The sequence below is a fragment of the Polistes dominula genome, unplaced genomic scaffold (assembly GCF_049000335.1).
Source record: "Polistes dominula isolate Pdom_NZ unplaced genomic scaffold, Pdom_raw_medaka contig_77, whole genome shotgun sequence".
NCBI lineage: Eukaryota > Metazoa > Arthropoda > Insecta > Hymenoptera > Vespidae > Polistes > Polistes dominula.
Window position 1 is genome coordinate 4,094,194 of NW_028301152.1, and position 17,690 is coordinate 4,111,883.

The 17,690-nt window shown below is 31.6% G+C and overlaps 1 protein-coding gene across 10 annotated transcripts in view; it reads right to left on the reverse strand.

Moving 5' to 3' along the window:
• Fak (protein tyrosine kinase 2 Fak) overlaps nucleotides 1–17,690 on the reverse strand; it is an 81,267-nt gene that overhangs the window by 16,745 nt on the left and 46,832 nt on the right. For 3 of the 10 annotated variants that reach the window (XR_016178490.1, XM_015316361.2, XM_015316359.2), the window contains exon 1: nucleotides 200–468. The exons of 2 other annotated variants lie outside the window; for them this stretch is intronic. Coding sequence is in view for 7 of the 8 variants with exons in the window: in XM_015316361.2 (XP_015171847.2) it covers nucleotides 200–453 (254 nt within the window). In the remaining variant the exon portion in view is untranslated. Of the gene's footprint in view, nucleotides 1–199; nucleotides 469–11,505; nucleotides 12,040–14,000; nucleotides 14,408–17,690 lie in introns of those variants that run through there. 5 more of the 10 variants (XM_015316365.2, XM_015316364.2, XM_015316367.2 and 2 more) reach the window with 4 other exon arrangements.

A 17,690-nucleotide genomic window follows, 5' to 3' on the forward strand; every position in this document is an offset into this window, starting at 1 on the left:
AAATATAGTTTCATTTAGTATTACTACATAATAATTTATTATTATATATTTACAATAATGAAAACTCTACAAAATCATTTATGTTATAATTTATACAAAATTCTCAATCATTGTCAATATGTTAAACTAAATAAAATTAATTGTAAATATAGATTGTAATTCCCCAACCACACATGCATTTAAGGATTAATCGATTTACCTTCTCCGAGTAATTCTGTGAAATTTCCACGTGCCAAGAGTGTCTGGACTATATGAAGAATCATTGTATCCTAGTTGGCCGAGAGAACACAGGAGACCTCTGCTATCTCTCTTCCATCGTTTCTCACGCGGCACATCCTTTTCTTTCTTCGTCAGAAATATTCCCTTAGAATTGTTGGTAAAGCCTGAGAGATTTTCAGTTCGGCGTCCGTGCCACGGAATTCCGTTTGTTTTTCTTTCCACGAGCTCAAGCATCTTTATAATTTTCTTTGTTCGCCAACAAATGATAGTAATTCGAACATTCGTAAACGAAATTGGCTGATATTGTCAATACTGTAGCACTAATCAAGTTCAACGCAAGAATGACACTCGAAAATAAAAATGATAAATTACGAATCGCGTACTTGAATATTTTCAATAATTATTGGACAGTCGATCATCACTTTGATCATACGTTAGAATATTATTCAAATTTTCCGCATTTGAATTTTTTCGGATATTCTGAACAGATCTTTATGAAAATGATAGGCTTCAAATTTATAAGTAAATCTCGATGTTGTATTTTTTTTCTTTTTTCTGTAAAACATAATTTTTCTAAAAATTGAATCAACGTGAAACGTACCAAAGCATTACGTACGATTCACCCTAGATTAAATTATCCGAGGCTATTTTGATATTCGTCCTTTTTTTCTCGCACCATTTTTTGATTCTTTCTCTCTCTCTCTTTTTCTTTTTCTTTCTCTCTTTATATCTTTTACTCGCAATCACGCTTGTGCACACATTCGCTGTCGAGTATACACTGATCAACCTGGACGAATCGACAACCTGCTGTTCTCTCTTTTTCTCCCTCCCACCCTTCCTCCCTTTCTCTCTTTCTCTCTCTCCTCTCTCTTTCTTTCTTTCTATCTCTTTTCCTTTGTGTCAAGTTTTTTCTCGATCCTTCATCGTCGTCTATCCGTTCCACCCTTTTCCACGCGCGTGGGTCGTCGTCTTCGCAAAAATAACGATGCCCGTAGAATCAGACTTGATTAGTTACGCTTTCTGCAAATCATTTTTTAGTTTCGCGTGATTTTCCACTTATTGTTACAACAACTTTCCGTTTTCTACATCATTATAAAATATTTTCTTGTTTGAATTGTCAATTGACAAGAAAAGATAACAAAAATAAAAAACAAAAAGAAATTATCACCCTTTCTCGTCATTTCCGTCTTATTCATATACAGTATTTATATACAATAAAGAGCATAACTGAACCAATAATCACTAGTAGAAAAAATTTGTGATGTTACTTCTAACTGAAATAAAACTTACTATATAATGTTCATTTTTTAATGTTTATTTACATTCTTAGCAATAAATAAAGATTTATACAAAACTAGTAGTTATTGGTTCAGTTATGCTCTTTACTGTATCGAATATATATTCGAGAGAGATACTTGTTTTATATTATACGTTGTATTTTGTGGTAAGCAAAATAAAATACTTGTTAAGAATTTATCTTAATTCATCGGAATGTTATTTAAACTTCTTAAGATGTTTAGAATTTAACTTTAATCGAAAGATAAGGAGGAAAAAAAATAATAACAAGAAATAATAAAAAGAAGAAAAATTGATCGAAGGGTATAAAAAAGGAAAATTGTAATGGAATAGAACTCGATTTTCAGGAAATATCAAAGTAACTGCACTTCGATATACTCGAAGCGCTTCTGGCAAGGATCGCCTACGGATCGAGAGGATCACTGGGTCGTCCCTGGACACGATTCGCATAAGAAGTACCGATAACGAAACATTTGTAAGTCGCGATAGTACTCGATTCTTCGGTGTATCGTCTTGAAAACATCGATGACGATATAATAGCATAGAACGATCTAAAGGAAATTCCGTAAAAGGAAGGAAGTAAGAGAAACGATTTTTACTTATTTTTTTTTTAAATAATCGAACAATAAAGAAAGAAATTGATAGATATTCCAGTGATTTAACTTGAAATATATAATAGAGAAAAGTAATTCAGATAAGTTTCTTTTTTTACGAATTCATATTTTTATTCTTTCTTTTTGAAATATAAAATAAACAACGAAGATAAATCACAAATGAGAGAATATTAAATAATAAAATTAAAATTGACGTCACAGATAAAGAATATGAATAAAAAATAAAAAAAACCGGAGTAATAGTACTTTCTCTTTCCTTTCTTATCTATCTTACTATATATATAAAAAAAAGAAGAGGGTGTCTGAGAATAAGAGAGAGACAAACAGAAAATAAAAAGGAAAAGAGGGTGTAGTCGGAAGGATGGAAAATGAAACTGGTCGCGAGGGACAAGGATGATGGCAAGGCTAGGAGAGATAGAAAATGAGAAGGGAGTGAATTACGAAGCGTCGAATGAAAAACCGGAGCGTTAGTTTGATGTACGAGTCGAGTCTCAGGAAGAGGGAGATACAGCATCGTGTTTCTGATTATCGAACGTGAAAGCTCTTTCTCATCTTCTTTTCTCTTTTTCTCTTGTTTCTATCTATTTCTACACCCCACTTCACTTCTCTTTTTCTCGCTCGATGAAAACTCGACGATGAATGCTTCAGAATAATCGTCGGTATACACAGGACGAATCCGGTTGTTACGCGATGGCTTCGTCGACCTGAATTCCGATTGCACGAGAGGAATCGAGAAATTCGGTTCCTCTCCTTAGTTTCTGGCGTATCGTAAATTTCATTTTAGTAAATGAAAATATATATATATATATATATATAAACGAGAAAGAAAGGAAGAATAAAGAGAGAGAGAGAGAGAGAAACAGAAAAAAAACGGAGTCTTTGACTTTAACCAATTTGCGATTCTTAATGCATTCGATTAATATCTCAACACTCGTCTCTTCTCTCTTTACTTTGGTATCTCGAAAAAATTTAATGATCGTCCAATCTTTTTCGCTAATTATTCGTTACGTCAGATGCTTAAAAAGAGGCGTAGAATTCCTCGTCGTCGGTGTCGTATTTTCTTCTGGCCAAAAGGGCCAGTTTAATTATTCAGAGAGAAAGCTTTTTGAAGTAACTTCTTCAAATTCTCTCTTCGTTATAAAAAAAAAAAGAGAGAAAAAAATGAAAAAAAAAGAAAGAAACAAAAAAAAAAGTTTCTTATTCATGTAATCTGCTTGTGAAACGATGAAGTTTTTCAATGTAATGACAAAGAACAGAACCAGTTTTTATTCACATTTATTCATTTTCACAAATTACAGCGACTGAGAAATCTTTAGAAATGAAATTCTATGACAATTTTTAATCCATGTGAAACGAAGATTATTTCATTGAATTATATTAAAATACATTCCAAAAATGAATGATTGTGTAATCGGTTGAAAAATTGTAGGCAAGCAGGAGTAATACTTTTTAAATATTACTGAAATTTTATATAAAACCTATTAAATTAATTTTTAAATGAACACTTCTGTTCAACAACATATTCTTATTATTCGAGCATAAAGCAAAAGTTATTTCATTAATTCTTAATAAATGTAACGATGTAAAAAATGATCCAGTTATTTGTCTAGTAAATATGTATATATATTTAACTGAGTACATTTACTTAAATCCGTCTCATTTTCAATGTACATTGTTATTTCTTATTCTACCTTTTTGTAAACATTTTTCAGACACAATCCCACGTCTAATAAATCGCAAAGAAAGGTTCAACGTCCGTGCAGTCTGTTGTTGAAATTTTATCGTAACGTTGGTACAACGAGGCAGTTTCTCAGCGCCGTGCATTCTAGTCGACCACTCTATGCCGTTCGTCCACGTTTGCGATTATTCTGTTTGTCATTTGCGACGTGTAAAGCGCGTTTGTAAACGTAGAGGAAACTAGTCAAAGTGGAGCGCGAAAAGAGATTCTTACAATTACGTTTTGCAAAAGCAAATCATCTAATAATAAGTAAAACATATTATGTATAATGTTACCGTGAAAGACTGAAATTGGAGAATGTTAAGATTTACATGATCGCTTGTCAACGTACCAAATATATCCGGTGAAAGATCGAATGTTTGGGTTTATTATTATACATTAATATTTTGGATATACACCAAACGATCATGTGAATCTTGACATTCTCCAATTTCAGTCTTTCATGGTAATATATACCTGTAATATATATATATATATATATATAAACGTATGACTTTACATATCTAGTATCAAAATTATGTATTAATCTCAAAAGTGAAATATAAAACTAATGTTATCTGTGAGTTTCGAATTTTCCTATCGTTCGAGATCTGATATATAGTGATTAATTCACATGAGAGTTTCCCCTTTTAGCTTGAACAAGATTTACGATAGACATTGCGATATCGATTGAACTCCTGTCATTTGTAAAAGATCATTTCAGTATAGTATATTTGAGTATTAATATCTTTCTAATAAGTTTATCTAGTCAAAGAAATAAATCTATTTTATACATCACGTTTTTTGTTTTATTTTAATTTTGACTTCATTTCGATGTAAAATATTGTATTTTCTTTTCTTTTATATATATATATATATTTACATATTTTCTCGTTTTTCAACTTTTATATTAGTATCGCATTATATTTAATTTGAAAAGAAACAAAATATTGCAAATTATATTATATTTCATATAAATTTATAAGTTACTTTTTCAATCAATTTATTTTATAATAATAATAACTTATCAATAAACTAATTTGAAATATTTATTAAATAATACAACGCTCTGGATAAATTTGACGAACTGATGGAAAACGATTGATTTAATTTATTAAAAGGTTTCCCTTTTATCGATTTATCAATATGCCATATATTGAAATATTCATAAAATAATTCACAGAAATAAATGGATTGCTTAAGGATAAATTCAAAAAATGATCTTTTATTAATTTTTATAAGACGAGCGACGTTTTACGCGTAAGACGGTGTTTCTAATATTTTAAAAGGATTTCGACGTAGAAGACGACATCTTAGCGTCAAGAAGACGACGAGACGCGTCTTTTAAATTGCGTGCCATGTTGACGAGCGACGATAGAAGTTAACAGTGTTGGGGATCTGCGTCGTATTCGTGCTCAAATAAACATGAACAGCTTCGCAAATTTAACGTCTCTTCGAAGCACTTGGGACACTCACAAAGATCGTCGTAATGAATTTCGGTTTAAAAAGCTTTGCTAAAACGCGGAATCAACATACAATATTACGACAATTCACAGTTTTAGTTTTTTTGATTTTAATTAATAATTTTATCAAGTAATTAAATCATGTATCTTAATTTTATTTTTATTTATTTCGAAATATTTTCTAACTTTTAACTTTTATAATAGATTTAGATTATATTTCATCTGAAGGATAGTAAGTAAATTTTCCAAATTTCCTACATATCAAATTTTATTAAGTTAAAGTTTTATTTAATTATTAGATTGATGAAAATGATGTTAAATAAATTATTATTATTTTACTTTACATTTTTCATATAAAAGATCATTATTAAAGTTAAAGAATAAACAATTCTGGAAGGTGCAAAAGAACGAAATTTATCATTTGAATCTACACCCTTAACTGATAATAAACTCTTATAATTTGTAACTTCTATCCCAAGGTTGAGCATTAAAAAAGGGAAAGAAATTCATTTTGAACATCAAGCTATGCGGGATACTGCTAATTAATTCGAAATCTATTGAGAAGCAGCCATGTTGATGAGTTTTATACGCGAACATAAAATCGAAACTCGATGGTCTGGTTTAAAAGATAGTTGTTGGTGTCTATATAGGTTCTGGTATATTAGTTGAATGAATAAACACGATGGTGGTCTTTCTAAATTGTAAAATTTTTAAAAGTTCGTTGAATTTTAACCATCAAAAACAGTCCGATTGTTTTTTTCCAACTCTGAAGAATTAATATGTGAATAATGAATATACAGAGTGTCTTATTTGAACTATTTAATGTATTTATCTCTCGAACTATTACGTTAAGAAAATATTTCAAATAAAAGTTACTTTGTAGAAAACATTTTGTAATGGTAACAAATTTTTTTTTAAATGAAACCATATGTTTTTACTTATTATTATATAGATAGACTTGTAACTGCTTCCGTGACGAATTCATCGATCTAATATGTTAGTTTGTCAAGTTCATTTATTATAGTTCCAAATATATCTTCATTGAACATTCAGAAATTATTTCTTATGTTCCATATTCGAAAGAACGACCTTGTATGTCTAAACAGTGATTTACTTTATCCCTAAATGATATTTCCACCCTATTGAAAGTTGTAGAACTTTGTTGGCAGACATTCTGTATATGAGTCATTATATTATTAGGGGTAGGCGGATGATGTATAATAAACTATTGTAAAGTAAATTCTTATCAAAAAGAAGAACGCATAATTGAAATAATACTGATTCTTTCGAAGCAATTATAATTATAAAGAAGAATAACGATAAATCACATCGTTAACGTAATTTGAATTTGTATTTACATTTAAATTGATGAAATACTTCAGTAAACTAGGTTTAGGGAATGTTCAACGAAGATAAATTTTGAATTGCAATTGATGACTTTAAATGTCCTGAATATACTTATAAAAATGTTTGCAAAATCTAGTTAATTTTATTTATTGCATATAATATAACCATACTTATAAAAAATGAAAATTATAGGCATACTTTTATGTAGTTAAAAATGAAACAAAATTGAATTAGTATAAAAAGAACGAAGCCTTTATATAATATTATTAACGATATTAACAAAATTGACTTAAAATTCGTATACAGTACAGCTTATAAGGTGTTCATAACGTGTCGAGTATGAGCATTAGTGCACTTTTATGCCTTCAGGGAAAAAAAAGCAAATCTTGTGGCAGCGTGAAGATCATAGATCGGATTAGTCACGATTTTGATATATAAAATATGTTAAAACGCGAGAGTGTGTAGATAACAAATTAATAGTAATGGCGATTAACGTGCTCGTTATTGAATAAAAGTTTAAAGAGAAAGAAAGAGAGTAAAAGGTATAATATTTACATCTGCTAAATAATCATAAAATATTACGTGAGTAAAGGCAATTATGTAATAACTAGTAGTAGACGTTTGCCGTTGATATTCTAAACGAAAGAACGAATGCTGTCGGAACGTGGAATATAATTCTAATTTTCACGTCTTGAAACACGAGAGAAAAAAAAAAAGAGAAAGAGAAAGAGAATTTGAAACTAACTCAAACTACAGAACGTACCACTTGTGGACGTTGTCTCGAACGTCTTTTGAAGTTTTCGTGGTACCAGCCTGGGCTTCTCTGACTTAAGGGTAATCTTACGAGCTAACTTTTCTCATTTCCTAGTTTGAGTTTTATACATAAATGAAAAAAGAAGAAAAAGAGGAAGGAAAGAAAGTAAATCGTTCATGATCATTCGAACGAAGATTTTCTTTTCTTTTTAAATTTATTCGTGCAAAAATAAAATATCATTTTGTTAGAAATATGTTAATAATCAACGATTGCATTCAACAATAATGATAAATCATTTTCTCAGACAATACTCGACTAAAATATACAAATAAATTGTTTTTTCTTAATTTTTTTTTTTTAAATGAAATTAAAGAATATAATCGATATGGTTTTTCGAGATGGACATTTAAAGGTCATTGACCAACGCGTATGAGTCATCGGACTGACTCAGTCTGGACAAATGAGGACGAACGTCGACCATCACGAAAACTAACCCAGTTTAAAGAGAGAATCACGTAATAAGAGCCGTCACTATATGAGCTTCTTCAGGCTTCGTCATAAGATCTATTAACTCACGAGTGATCTTGGAAGTGATCGCAATGTTTTTCTAACTTTATATACCTTAGTAAGAATTTTGTTAAAAACAGAACGAATAAAAATACAATTGATTCTCGTATAACGCGTCAAAAATATTGCAACTATTGTTTTTATAAATTTATTTTAATTCAATAATTATTAAATTTGTTTTAATTGAGAATTAAATTGTCTTCATTGCTATCGAATTTATTTGCTTCGTAATTGTTTATTTTTTAATTATTTTTCTACTATTTATATTTAACTTTGTGCACTCCTACGTCGAGTTTGATTCGACATAATTTTTTATTTCAGAAGCTCCTTTATCAAGTTCCACTCGACGTTTTTACTCTTATCAAACTGATTAAATTGCCTTATTTTTTAGTTAAAATAAATTTCAAATAAAACATTCAAAAGCGTTGGGAGCTGTGTTGGTAAAAAAAAAAAAAAAAAAATTGAAATATAATTCGGAATGCAAAAGTTGAATACGTATAGAATATGGCCCTCATGAATTAACTGTAAATTATCCCGAGGAATATAAAAATTGTCTGTGACGCATCGCACATTAACCGCGTTGTACGGTAGTCTACTGTATAGAAAGAAAAGAAATATTATCATTGACGATGTAGAAATACGACGGCGAACAAAGATACAAATTTAGCCAACGATATAACGGCAGCTTGCGGCGAGTTTATGGCGAACGATTAGGTAAAAGTATTAAAGTACTATCGAAGACATGAAAATATCTTTTAACCAAAGGTATACACTCTCGAATAAAAGAGAAGGAACATGCTTGTAACAAGTTTTATATCTTCGTATAGAACAAAATTAACTTTAAAGACTCTATCTTTTCCTATACTTCGCGTCCACCTCTTTACCTAGGATTCTATTTACATAAGAAGCTTTGGATGGGTTTACGCATCTACGATTCCCAGTTAGATCTCTATACGATGAAAACATGGTAATGGCTTTAATTAGTCAGCCGTATCGACCGATTTCTCATCGTACGTATTTACATAAGACACCACCTGTCTAGATTGTCCAGGGAAAGTTTAATTGTACCTTTAACGAGTCCTAGATAAAATTAAACGTTTCTATATTGCGAAATCATACATTCCTATTGATTTATCGTTACATAAAGTGTTTTGAGTATACATTTTACTTTTTTTTTTTTATTAGATCAATAATAATATAAAAATAAAATATAGGATTATAATTATAATTTGTTGACAAATTATACTATTGCACATTAAATTATGTTTATTAAATATTAAAATAAATTGCCTAGCCAATAATTTAAATTAATTTAATTTTTTAGCCAATAATTTTAAAATCAGAATAAAATAAAGAAATATGATTGAAGATTGTAGTTCCGAAAGTAAGCTCGTCTTTTTAACGATAAATTTATAATTAGAAAAGATAAACGAAAAGTCATAAGCTTCGTTTGGCCTGTGGCAATATTTTCTTAGAAATTAATATGTGGCGAGGAAAAAGGCCTTTCCTTAAACACACCGTCGGGAAGATAATAGAAAAGATTAATAATATTTGATTATTAAAAAGAGAAAAAAAGTTAATTTATAACATCGTTTACTTATTACATTTGTTCTATCTTCTTTTGTTTAAAAAGTCATTGCAAAGCATGATAAGTTTTTTTTAACAAAATCAACAAATTTGTGATTCTTCACTTACAATTCAATTCCTTCGTATTTATCTACTTTCTCTTTCTGATATTACTTTGCTGATCTTGTTCGATCCTTACAATCTGATTATAATACGTCCTTTCTCTTTCTCTCTGTCTGTCTTTTTAAATAAATGTGATCAATAATTATGACATTTGTCATAAATAACATAAGTCAAAAAATTGAAAATATTAATTTTAAGATTATAATATAAATAATTATAATAAAAAATTACCCCCATTCTAAAGAAGTTTTCACTTCAAAAAATAAATAATAAAATGAATGCTTTTTCAATTGAATAACCGGTCATAATATTACCGGTACAAATGTATTGGTAGAAATTGGAAGATAGGAAATCTAACAAACCGATTACGATTCCGATGCTGCGAGCGGAGTTCGAAGCATATTTAATGGCGCCAATTAACGACGGTTACCGGAGAGAGAGCTCGTGGTCGATGATGGCAATTTTGCCATGGTTACCCAGCTACGGCATCGACGTAACAAGGACGAAAACGAGCACTTTCTTGCATCGAGCTCTTCTCCTTCTTTCCTTCTTTCTTTATTTCTCTTTCTTTCTTTCTTTCTTTCTTTGTCTCTCACACACTCTTTATTTCTCTCGTTCTTTGTTTCTGTTTCACTTGCTCTCTTATTCTTGTTCGCTTCTCGTTCTTCCATTCACGAATCGCAAGGAACCTCCTGAGGCTTTATGCACGCAAATTGCCACTGGCTGGTATTCAAACGAGGCAACCCCTTTGTTTAAACGCCTGTTCCGTGGCTCTCTGAAGATTCTAACAGCTGGATGCTCGACGTACCTAAGAAGAGGTTACACCTCGACCCCATCGAACCAACTTTTCAAACGTTCTAGTACATGCGTCGTAAAGACGCCTCTTCTTCTCGACGCGATTTTAACAACGAGAAAATATGTTTTACCGAGATATAACTTTACCCAGTCAACCACGTCATATCGGTGATGAAAAAAAAAACAAAAAAAAAACAATAAAATGGTATACTTATCTTGATTAATAATCGGTCGTAAACGTAGCGTGGTAGTATAATATAAATATTAATATAATAATTAATAGATACGTACGAGTAAATATTAATTTCTTTGAAAACAACAAAAATTGTGTCCTTAAATATAGCGAGTGATTGAAAAATCAATAATTTTTCTTTCATTTAAAATATGTCGCGAATATTTTTCAACATAGATCGAAGTATAGATAGTTAAATGATATCATTTGTATATTTTATTCGATAGAAAGAATATAAGATATACAACACGCTAGTTTCGAAGAGATAAGATACGTGATTAGAAAATATGTTGTCGTGAACAAATATGATTATTAAATATAATAATATATTATTATAAATCAATTCGATAAAAAAAAATTGTAAAACACGAGGAATGAAAAAATAAAATATGTTAATCTCTGGAAATTTCTCTCAGAAAGTAGAGATTAGAAAATTCAATAGTATCGTATAAGTTTCACCTATACGATAGTATGGTTATTAAATGCAATAACATATGTGCGCTGGTAATAATGACAGTGAGCTAAGTAAAAAAAAAAAAACAAAAAAATAGAAATTGATTTTATAATAAGATATATATTATATAATTATTTGTGTTATAAAATAAATCAAAAAATAAATATATTTTTAATTTTTTACCTTAAAATTAGTATACTATTGCATTCACCGGTCTATAATTGTACGTATATAGATAATCGATTAAGAAATAAAATCTTGTAAAGTAGAAGGAATGAAAAGGTAAAACACAACGGTCTCTGATAATTTCATAAAGAGATCAGAAATTAGAAAATGTGATTATGTCGCGAATACTCACTCGGTGGTTTCGAGGTACTGGAAGACCCGATAGACGGGGCGTCGATACATGAAGAGGTGATCCTCGACACGCTCCACCATCATCCTAAAACCACTTCATTCGAAACGGTGGGGTCACTTATCATCACCCACCACTAATCACGGAGTCCTCAGTAATAGTAAATAGTAGCACAACACTGTTATCACGAATAAAATTACGAACGATTTTTCGACGATTTATTTAGTCTCTTTTTTCTTATCAGTCTTCTTACTATTCGTATCACTTATCTTTTATTTTTTCAAAAAGAAACGTATTGATCGATGGGGACGGTTATTTAAAATACAGGCACATACATTGATCAAAGAATTTTTCGTATGATTGGTTAAAGTAATGTTTCGATCGTGTTTTCAAACGAGATTCTTTGTATATCTTCAATTTAGATATGGCTCGGTGATTCAATTCTAGTATATTCTAGAAACTTTAGACGGTCATGGATGGAACGATCATTAAAATCAGTCTTTCACTTTCGTCCTTTCTTTCCTTCAATTGTATCTTCTGATAAAAGATAATAATAAATTGGTTAAACTTTAAATTCATGTAATTGTAAGAATTACGACAATCAAATCTTTATTATATTAATTTATATACTGAAAATTACAATAATGTAATTTTCTGTATATAATATTTATATTTATAAAAACGTCGACAAAAATAAATCATGTGTATCAAAGGATTCAACTTTTAGTAGAAATCGATCTAAACGAAACACAAACATAAAAGAAGAAAATAAAAAAGAGGAAAATCGACACGGGAGAATCATATATATCTATCTATCGATCAAACTCGAGTTGATCAAGACGAAGAAGAGAGAAAAAAAAATGTTGAAGTGGTTCGGGTTTTATTCGAGTGGCTAGCGTTAAATCCGCTATGAATCGTACGTTCCGGTACTCGAAGAAGAGGAAGAGGAAGAGGAAGAGGAAGAGGAAGAAGTAGAAGTAGAAGAAGAAGAAGAACAAGAATAAGAAGAAGAAGAAGGCCTGATAAGAAGCTTGCGTGCGAATGCATATATGCATGGGCAAAGCTATCCTATCTCGAAACGACGCTACGACGACGACGACGATGGCGACGTGGGCACCGCCTAAAGCCGCCTGCAGAGTCTCCGCAAAGGGAGAGAGGGAGAGAGAGAGAGAGAGAGAGAGAGAGAGAGAGAGATACAAACGGAGAGACAGAAACGAAGGGAGGGAGAGAGAAAGGGAGAGGGAGAGCACCGACCACCGCAGTCTTACCCCCGCGACTCAGGGCAATCAACCCCTTGTCTCCTGGATTCCTTCGTGCGAAACGCGAGTCCCTACAAACTTGGGAAAGGTGAATATCGATCGTGCATTACCAGATACGCGTGAACCCTACAGTTTGGTCTATTAAACATCCACGCACGCAACTATACTGTTAACTTCTTTCTACTATGTAATTTAATTCCTTGTTAAATCAATTCCTTTGGGATATTTATCTATATAACATTTTCATACATAGATTATTCGTGTTTAATTAATCGATATATTTAATTTATAAAAATAAGTTTTTGATTTGTTTTGAAAAAAAAAATAAATATGGTTTTGTAAAGACGATTTCGAATTGTTTTCAAGGTACGTCGTTTGATATTTTTAATCATAGCGAACATCAACCGACTCGAGAGGGACGGAAAAAGATCTTTGGCATGATCATCGGCCCCGTACTTGAACTTTCACAACGAATTCACGTTGTTAGTTTCAAGAGAAGCTCTTTCTCCTTCTATCTTTTTCTATTTTTCTCTTTCTCTCTCTCTCTCTTTTTACCTTTGGGTTGGCTAGACTTTACGAAAGATCAATGTTTACTCTTGAACGAGAGAAATTGTATCGGACTTAAGGGTAGTCGAATTTCGAAATCGATGAAAAACTATTAGCTTAAATTTTCGAAAAGTTAAAAAGAAAAAACTTACTTTCTCAAAAGTATCCAAAATTTTTTACTTAAACGGATAGAACGATTCTTCTTTGTATAGAAACTTAACGATAAGATATAGGAATGAAGAAGAAGAAAATACAAACGTTATATCGAATCATTACCGCTACTCTCAGTGAATTCGCGCGAAATTCAGTAAACGCGATTTCCGACATAGCGTGTCAGTGACAGAAACCAAGGTCGTGCAACCTTGACACGAGAGCAGGGTAAAACTTCTCCCGCCATTGGGTGGGTACTTAGCCTTTCTCTATTCCAACGGTACCCCTATATTTTCCTGATCATTCCAAAATTGAACCACCTATCGAAACTATAATCACTTTCTTCACAGAAAACAAACTACATATTCACCATGAACCATTAACTGATCGATCGCGAATATTCTCTTGCTTCTATTTAAATTCACGAAAATAATTCCTATTACACCGTAAACACAGGGACACATCGTAAGCAAACATCACGACGAATCGAAAGAAGGAATGAAGGAGTTGTTTAAGTGTTAAATACAGATCAAGTTATTCGACATTTTCATAGCGTCTGTTTGTCGTGACCTTGGACCTGGGTGAAGGCCAGAACGCGTCTTGTTATCCCTGCTGAAGATACCAGAAATACCGGAAGTAGTAAAAGTAGCGCTTAGCAACAGCCAAATGTCTTCCTATTTCTTTCTCTCTCTCTTCCTTTTTCCTTTAGTTTCTTCGAGTTCTCGTCTTCGTCTCGATGGACCGATGTGTTCTGTCGCGATGCAGTGTGTCGACGTTCACGACAAGGACGCGCGTTTTCTATCTCACTCACTCTCTCTCTCTTTCTCTCTCTCGAGTCAACGTACTATATAGAAGACTATAGCGAGTAGGTATACGTTTTACCGGCCAAAGGGGAGCAAGCGCTTTGCTGGGTGCGGCAGCCTGCGCCGCGACGCCCGGCGTCCCTTCCACCACCACCATCACCACCACCGTTACAAACACTACCAGCAACAGCACGCGTCCTTTCTACTCGACGTTCGTTGCTACCACCACCACTACCCACCACCATCACCATCACCACCACCATACCACCACTACCACCATTACCATCACCACCATTGCGAGCATCAGCCTCAGCACCACCGACGCCACCGCCCCTCCTAAAACGCGCGAACGAGGCCGAAGTTAACGGCCGAGCCGAGCAAGCTTCGTGAAATTCTTTTCTATGTGTGTATATATATATTTCTGTGTATATATATATATACATATATATATGTATTAGTTGAGCTACAGTGGTTACAAAAAGTATTGACACTCATCTGAATTTTTATATTCTACAAGTTCACTTTGATAGTCGAAGGCTTTCATTCTAATTATATATAAATTATAGGTAGACTTATATATATATAGTAAATAAATAAATATAATAATAATAAATGAATAAGTATATATACACGAAGTAGATACACTTTTAAAAAAATATATTACTCGAATACTTTTCGTAGTATTAATATTGAAGATTTCATTAATTCATGTTTTTATAACTAAAGTAAATTAAAGTAAAATCGCGATTTTATTATATAATTTATATTTACTTTGATTATAGTTTTAATAATAAAGGAAATGTAGAGAACAATAGATCGTATCTATTTATGAATACTAAAAAAAAAAAAAGTGAAATAGACTAATACAACAAATATTATGTTATGCTTCTGTCAATATACTACTGATAACTATCACTATATAACTTTGTAAATAAAATAGTTAACAAGAAAAAACTTATTGCAGCTACTGTACGTTTTCAACCATTCTATTGATATGCTCATGCTTTATATTAGAAAAAAAAAATACAAATTTCCAGAGGCGTTGAAATACATTTCCCCCCCCCCCCCCGACACTTTCTTATATCAATTATCTGTTCTTGCGATAACTCTAATAGAATTTAATCAAGCTGAACTACCGTTTTATCGAATTATTGACAAACTATCGTACGATCGCTTATTTTCAGCTTCACATTGGAGATGCTGCATGCTTCAGGCAATGTGCTTTAACTCCGACTTCGTTCGAATTAATGACGCATCGAGAAAAGTTCGAACTCGTTCGTGCGTCCGCAGGAAGATGATCGTTCGAGCAGAATCCTAGAAGAGGAGTTTTACTTTTTTTTTCTGTTTTTTATCAAGTCGAAAACTTTTCTCGTCATTCGGCGTTTCGCAAGTTCGAAAACAAATTGTTTGGTCATAATTATCTAACATGTATTTTTCTTTTTTTTCACTTGTGGTTATTTTCTTGTTTATATACGTAGATGAGAGTATAGCTCGATATTCTTGTACGATAATCGAACGATTCACTTTCAAGCGAGTCACGATCGATCCTTTAATGTGTCCTCGAAACGCTATTCCCACACATTCTTCAGCTTCCGTTTTACGTTTTATCGTAAATGTACTCGTTGAAAGGCGACCTTTCCCTTCGAACCGACCCTCCTTTTGCACGAGAAAACGACGAGAGTGCCAGCCAGCAAAGTTAAGGCTATTCTTGCGAAAAGTGAAGAAACCCTCCTTTTCTGTATGAAATTCACATGCAATCGGAGATCTGAGTGGGCTTAAGTACTATTCAAAACGAACCTAAAACGTATCTGAAATCGTGAAAAATCAGATTCTTATAGATGTAACTTATTTTCAAGACGATAATATAATTTAATTAAATTTCCATTTTATTCGGGGTATTTTTCCGCGATGTTTTTTGGCAAACGGCAAAGTTATTAATTGCTTTTCTATTTTTTACTTTTTTTTCTTTTATTACAAAAATTCGAACATTGGAAACATTTGACTAATATCTTTGTTTGCACCATATACATATACCTTAAAATGAAGGGATTAATCGAACGGTAACTGGAAATGTAGTTTGAAGTGTTCGCATTAGCGAACAAACGTGAGGAGAATTCTTCGAATTCCAATCGTGCTCTATTGATGATAAAACGATTATAAGATTTACGTGGGTATATTCATAGAAATATTTATCCTTTTGCTATTGTTAACTCATTAATTCTTCGAAATAAAGGAGATACATACTTTCTCTTTCTCTCTTGTAGTTTTTTATTCCCTCAAAGAAAAAAATAAACAAAAAAGAAAAAACGTATTGTAAGTTTACTCGTTTCGGTGAAAATCTACACGATGTTATCGGACGAAAACTTTTCAACTATCCTTTTAACACGTAGCATTCGATGGAAAGCGTGTTTCGTCGCGAGTAAACATCTTGCATTTTTCCCAAATACAGGATTTCTAAACTTTTTTAAAACGTTTAACGTTTTCAAATGATTACAAAAAGAAAAAGAAATAAATCACGAATTTCCATATGCTATCAACATTTAAATAATTCATTACTTTCATTACGATATAATTTTTATTTTCTACAAATTGAAATAATTCATATAATTTATACTTATAATTACTTATTATTTATACTATATATTTATATAGTTTATATTTATATAGTATAAATTATTAATTATTTCAATTTGTACATAATGTACATAATTTATACTATTATATATATATATATATATATATATATATATATATATATATATAATATTATAAATATAAATGTTATTATATAAATATATAAATAATTCGTAATTTTTATTAAGTCGCTTGATTTATATCATTGATATAATTTATTTAAGTGTACAACATAAAATACTGTGCAAGTTATCGAGCGATAAGTTGAAAGGGCGTATCTACGAGTTTTCGAGATGCATCTGGTCTCGCGAACGCGTGTATGCCAGCCCTGAACCCATGCAGAGCGACGAGCCCGGAAAGCCGGCTGCCCAGGAGGGTGGACGCAACCCTATTCGATCCTAGTACGTGCATATATAACCCTCGATGTTTCCTGTAAGTACAACCAACCTATTCTCGTGCTACCGATGCGCAATGCGAATGTCGGAGGGTAAGGGTCAGTTCGTGTATACGTATATGTGTATGTGCGTCTTCCCTTTACATCAAACGAATTTGCGTTTGCATTGTGCGATTGGACAATGGAGATAAATCTCTTTAAAAATATAAATTCATTAATATTAATGAGTGTAAGTAGGCGATAAAACATAGTATTTTTTTGAAAGTAAAATTGACAGTATTTTTTTTCAAAGAAATACTATAATTGTTAGTTCTTTTTTCTTTTTTAAATTAAATTTATATGGAATTTGTTCAATAATGGAAATTTTTACTATTAGATGTTCGTCGTAAGACGATGAATTAT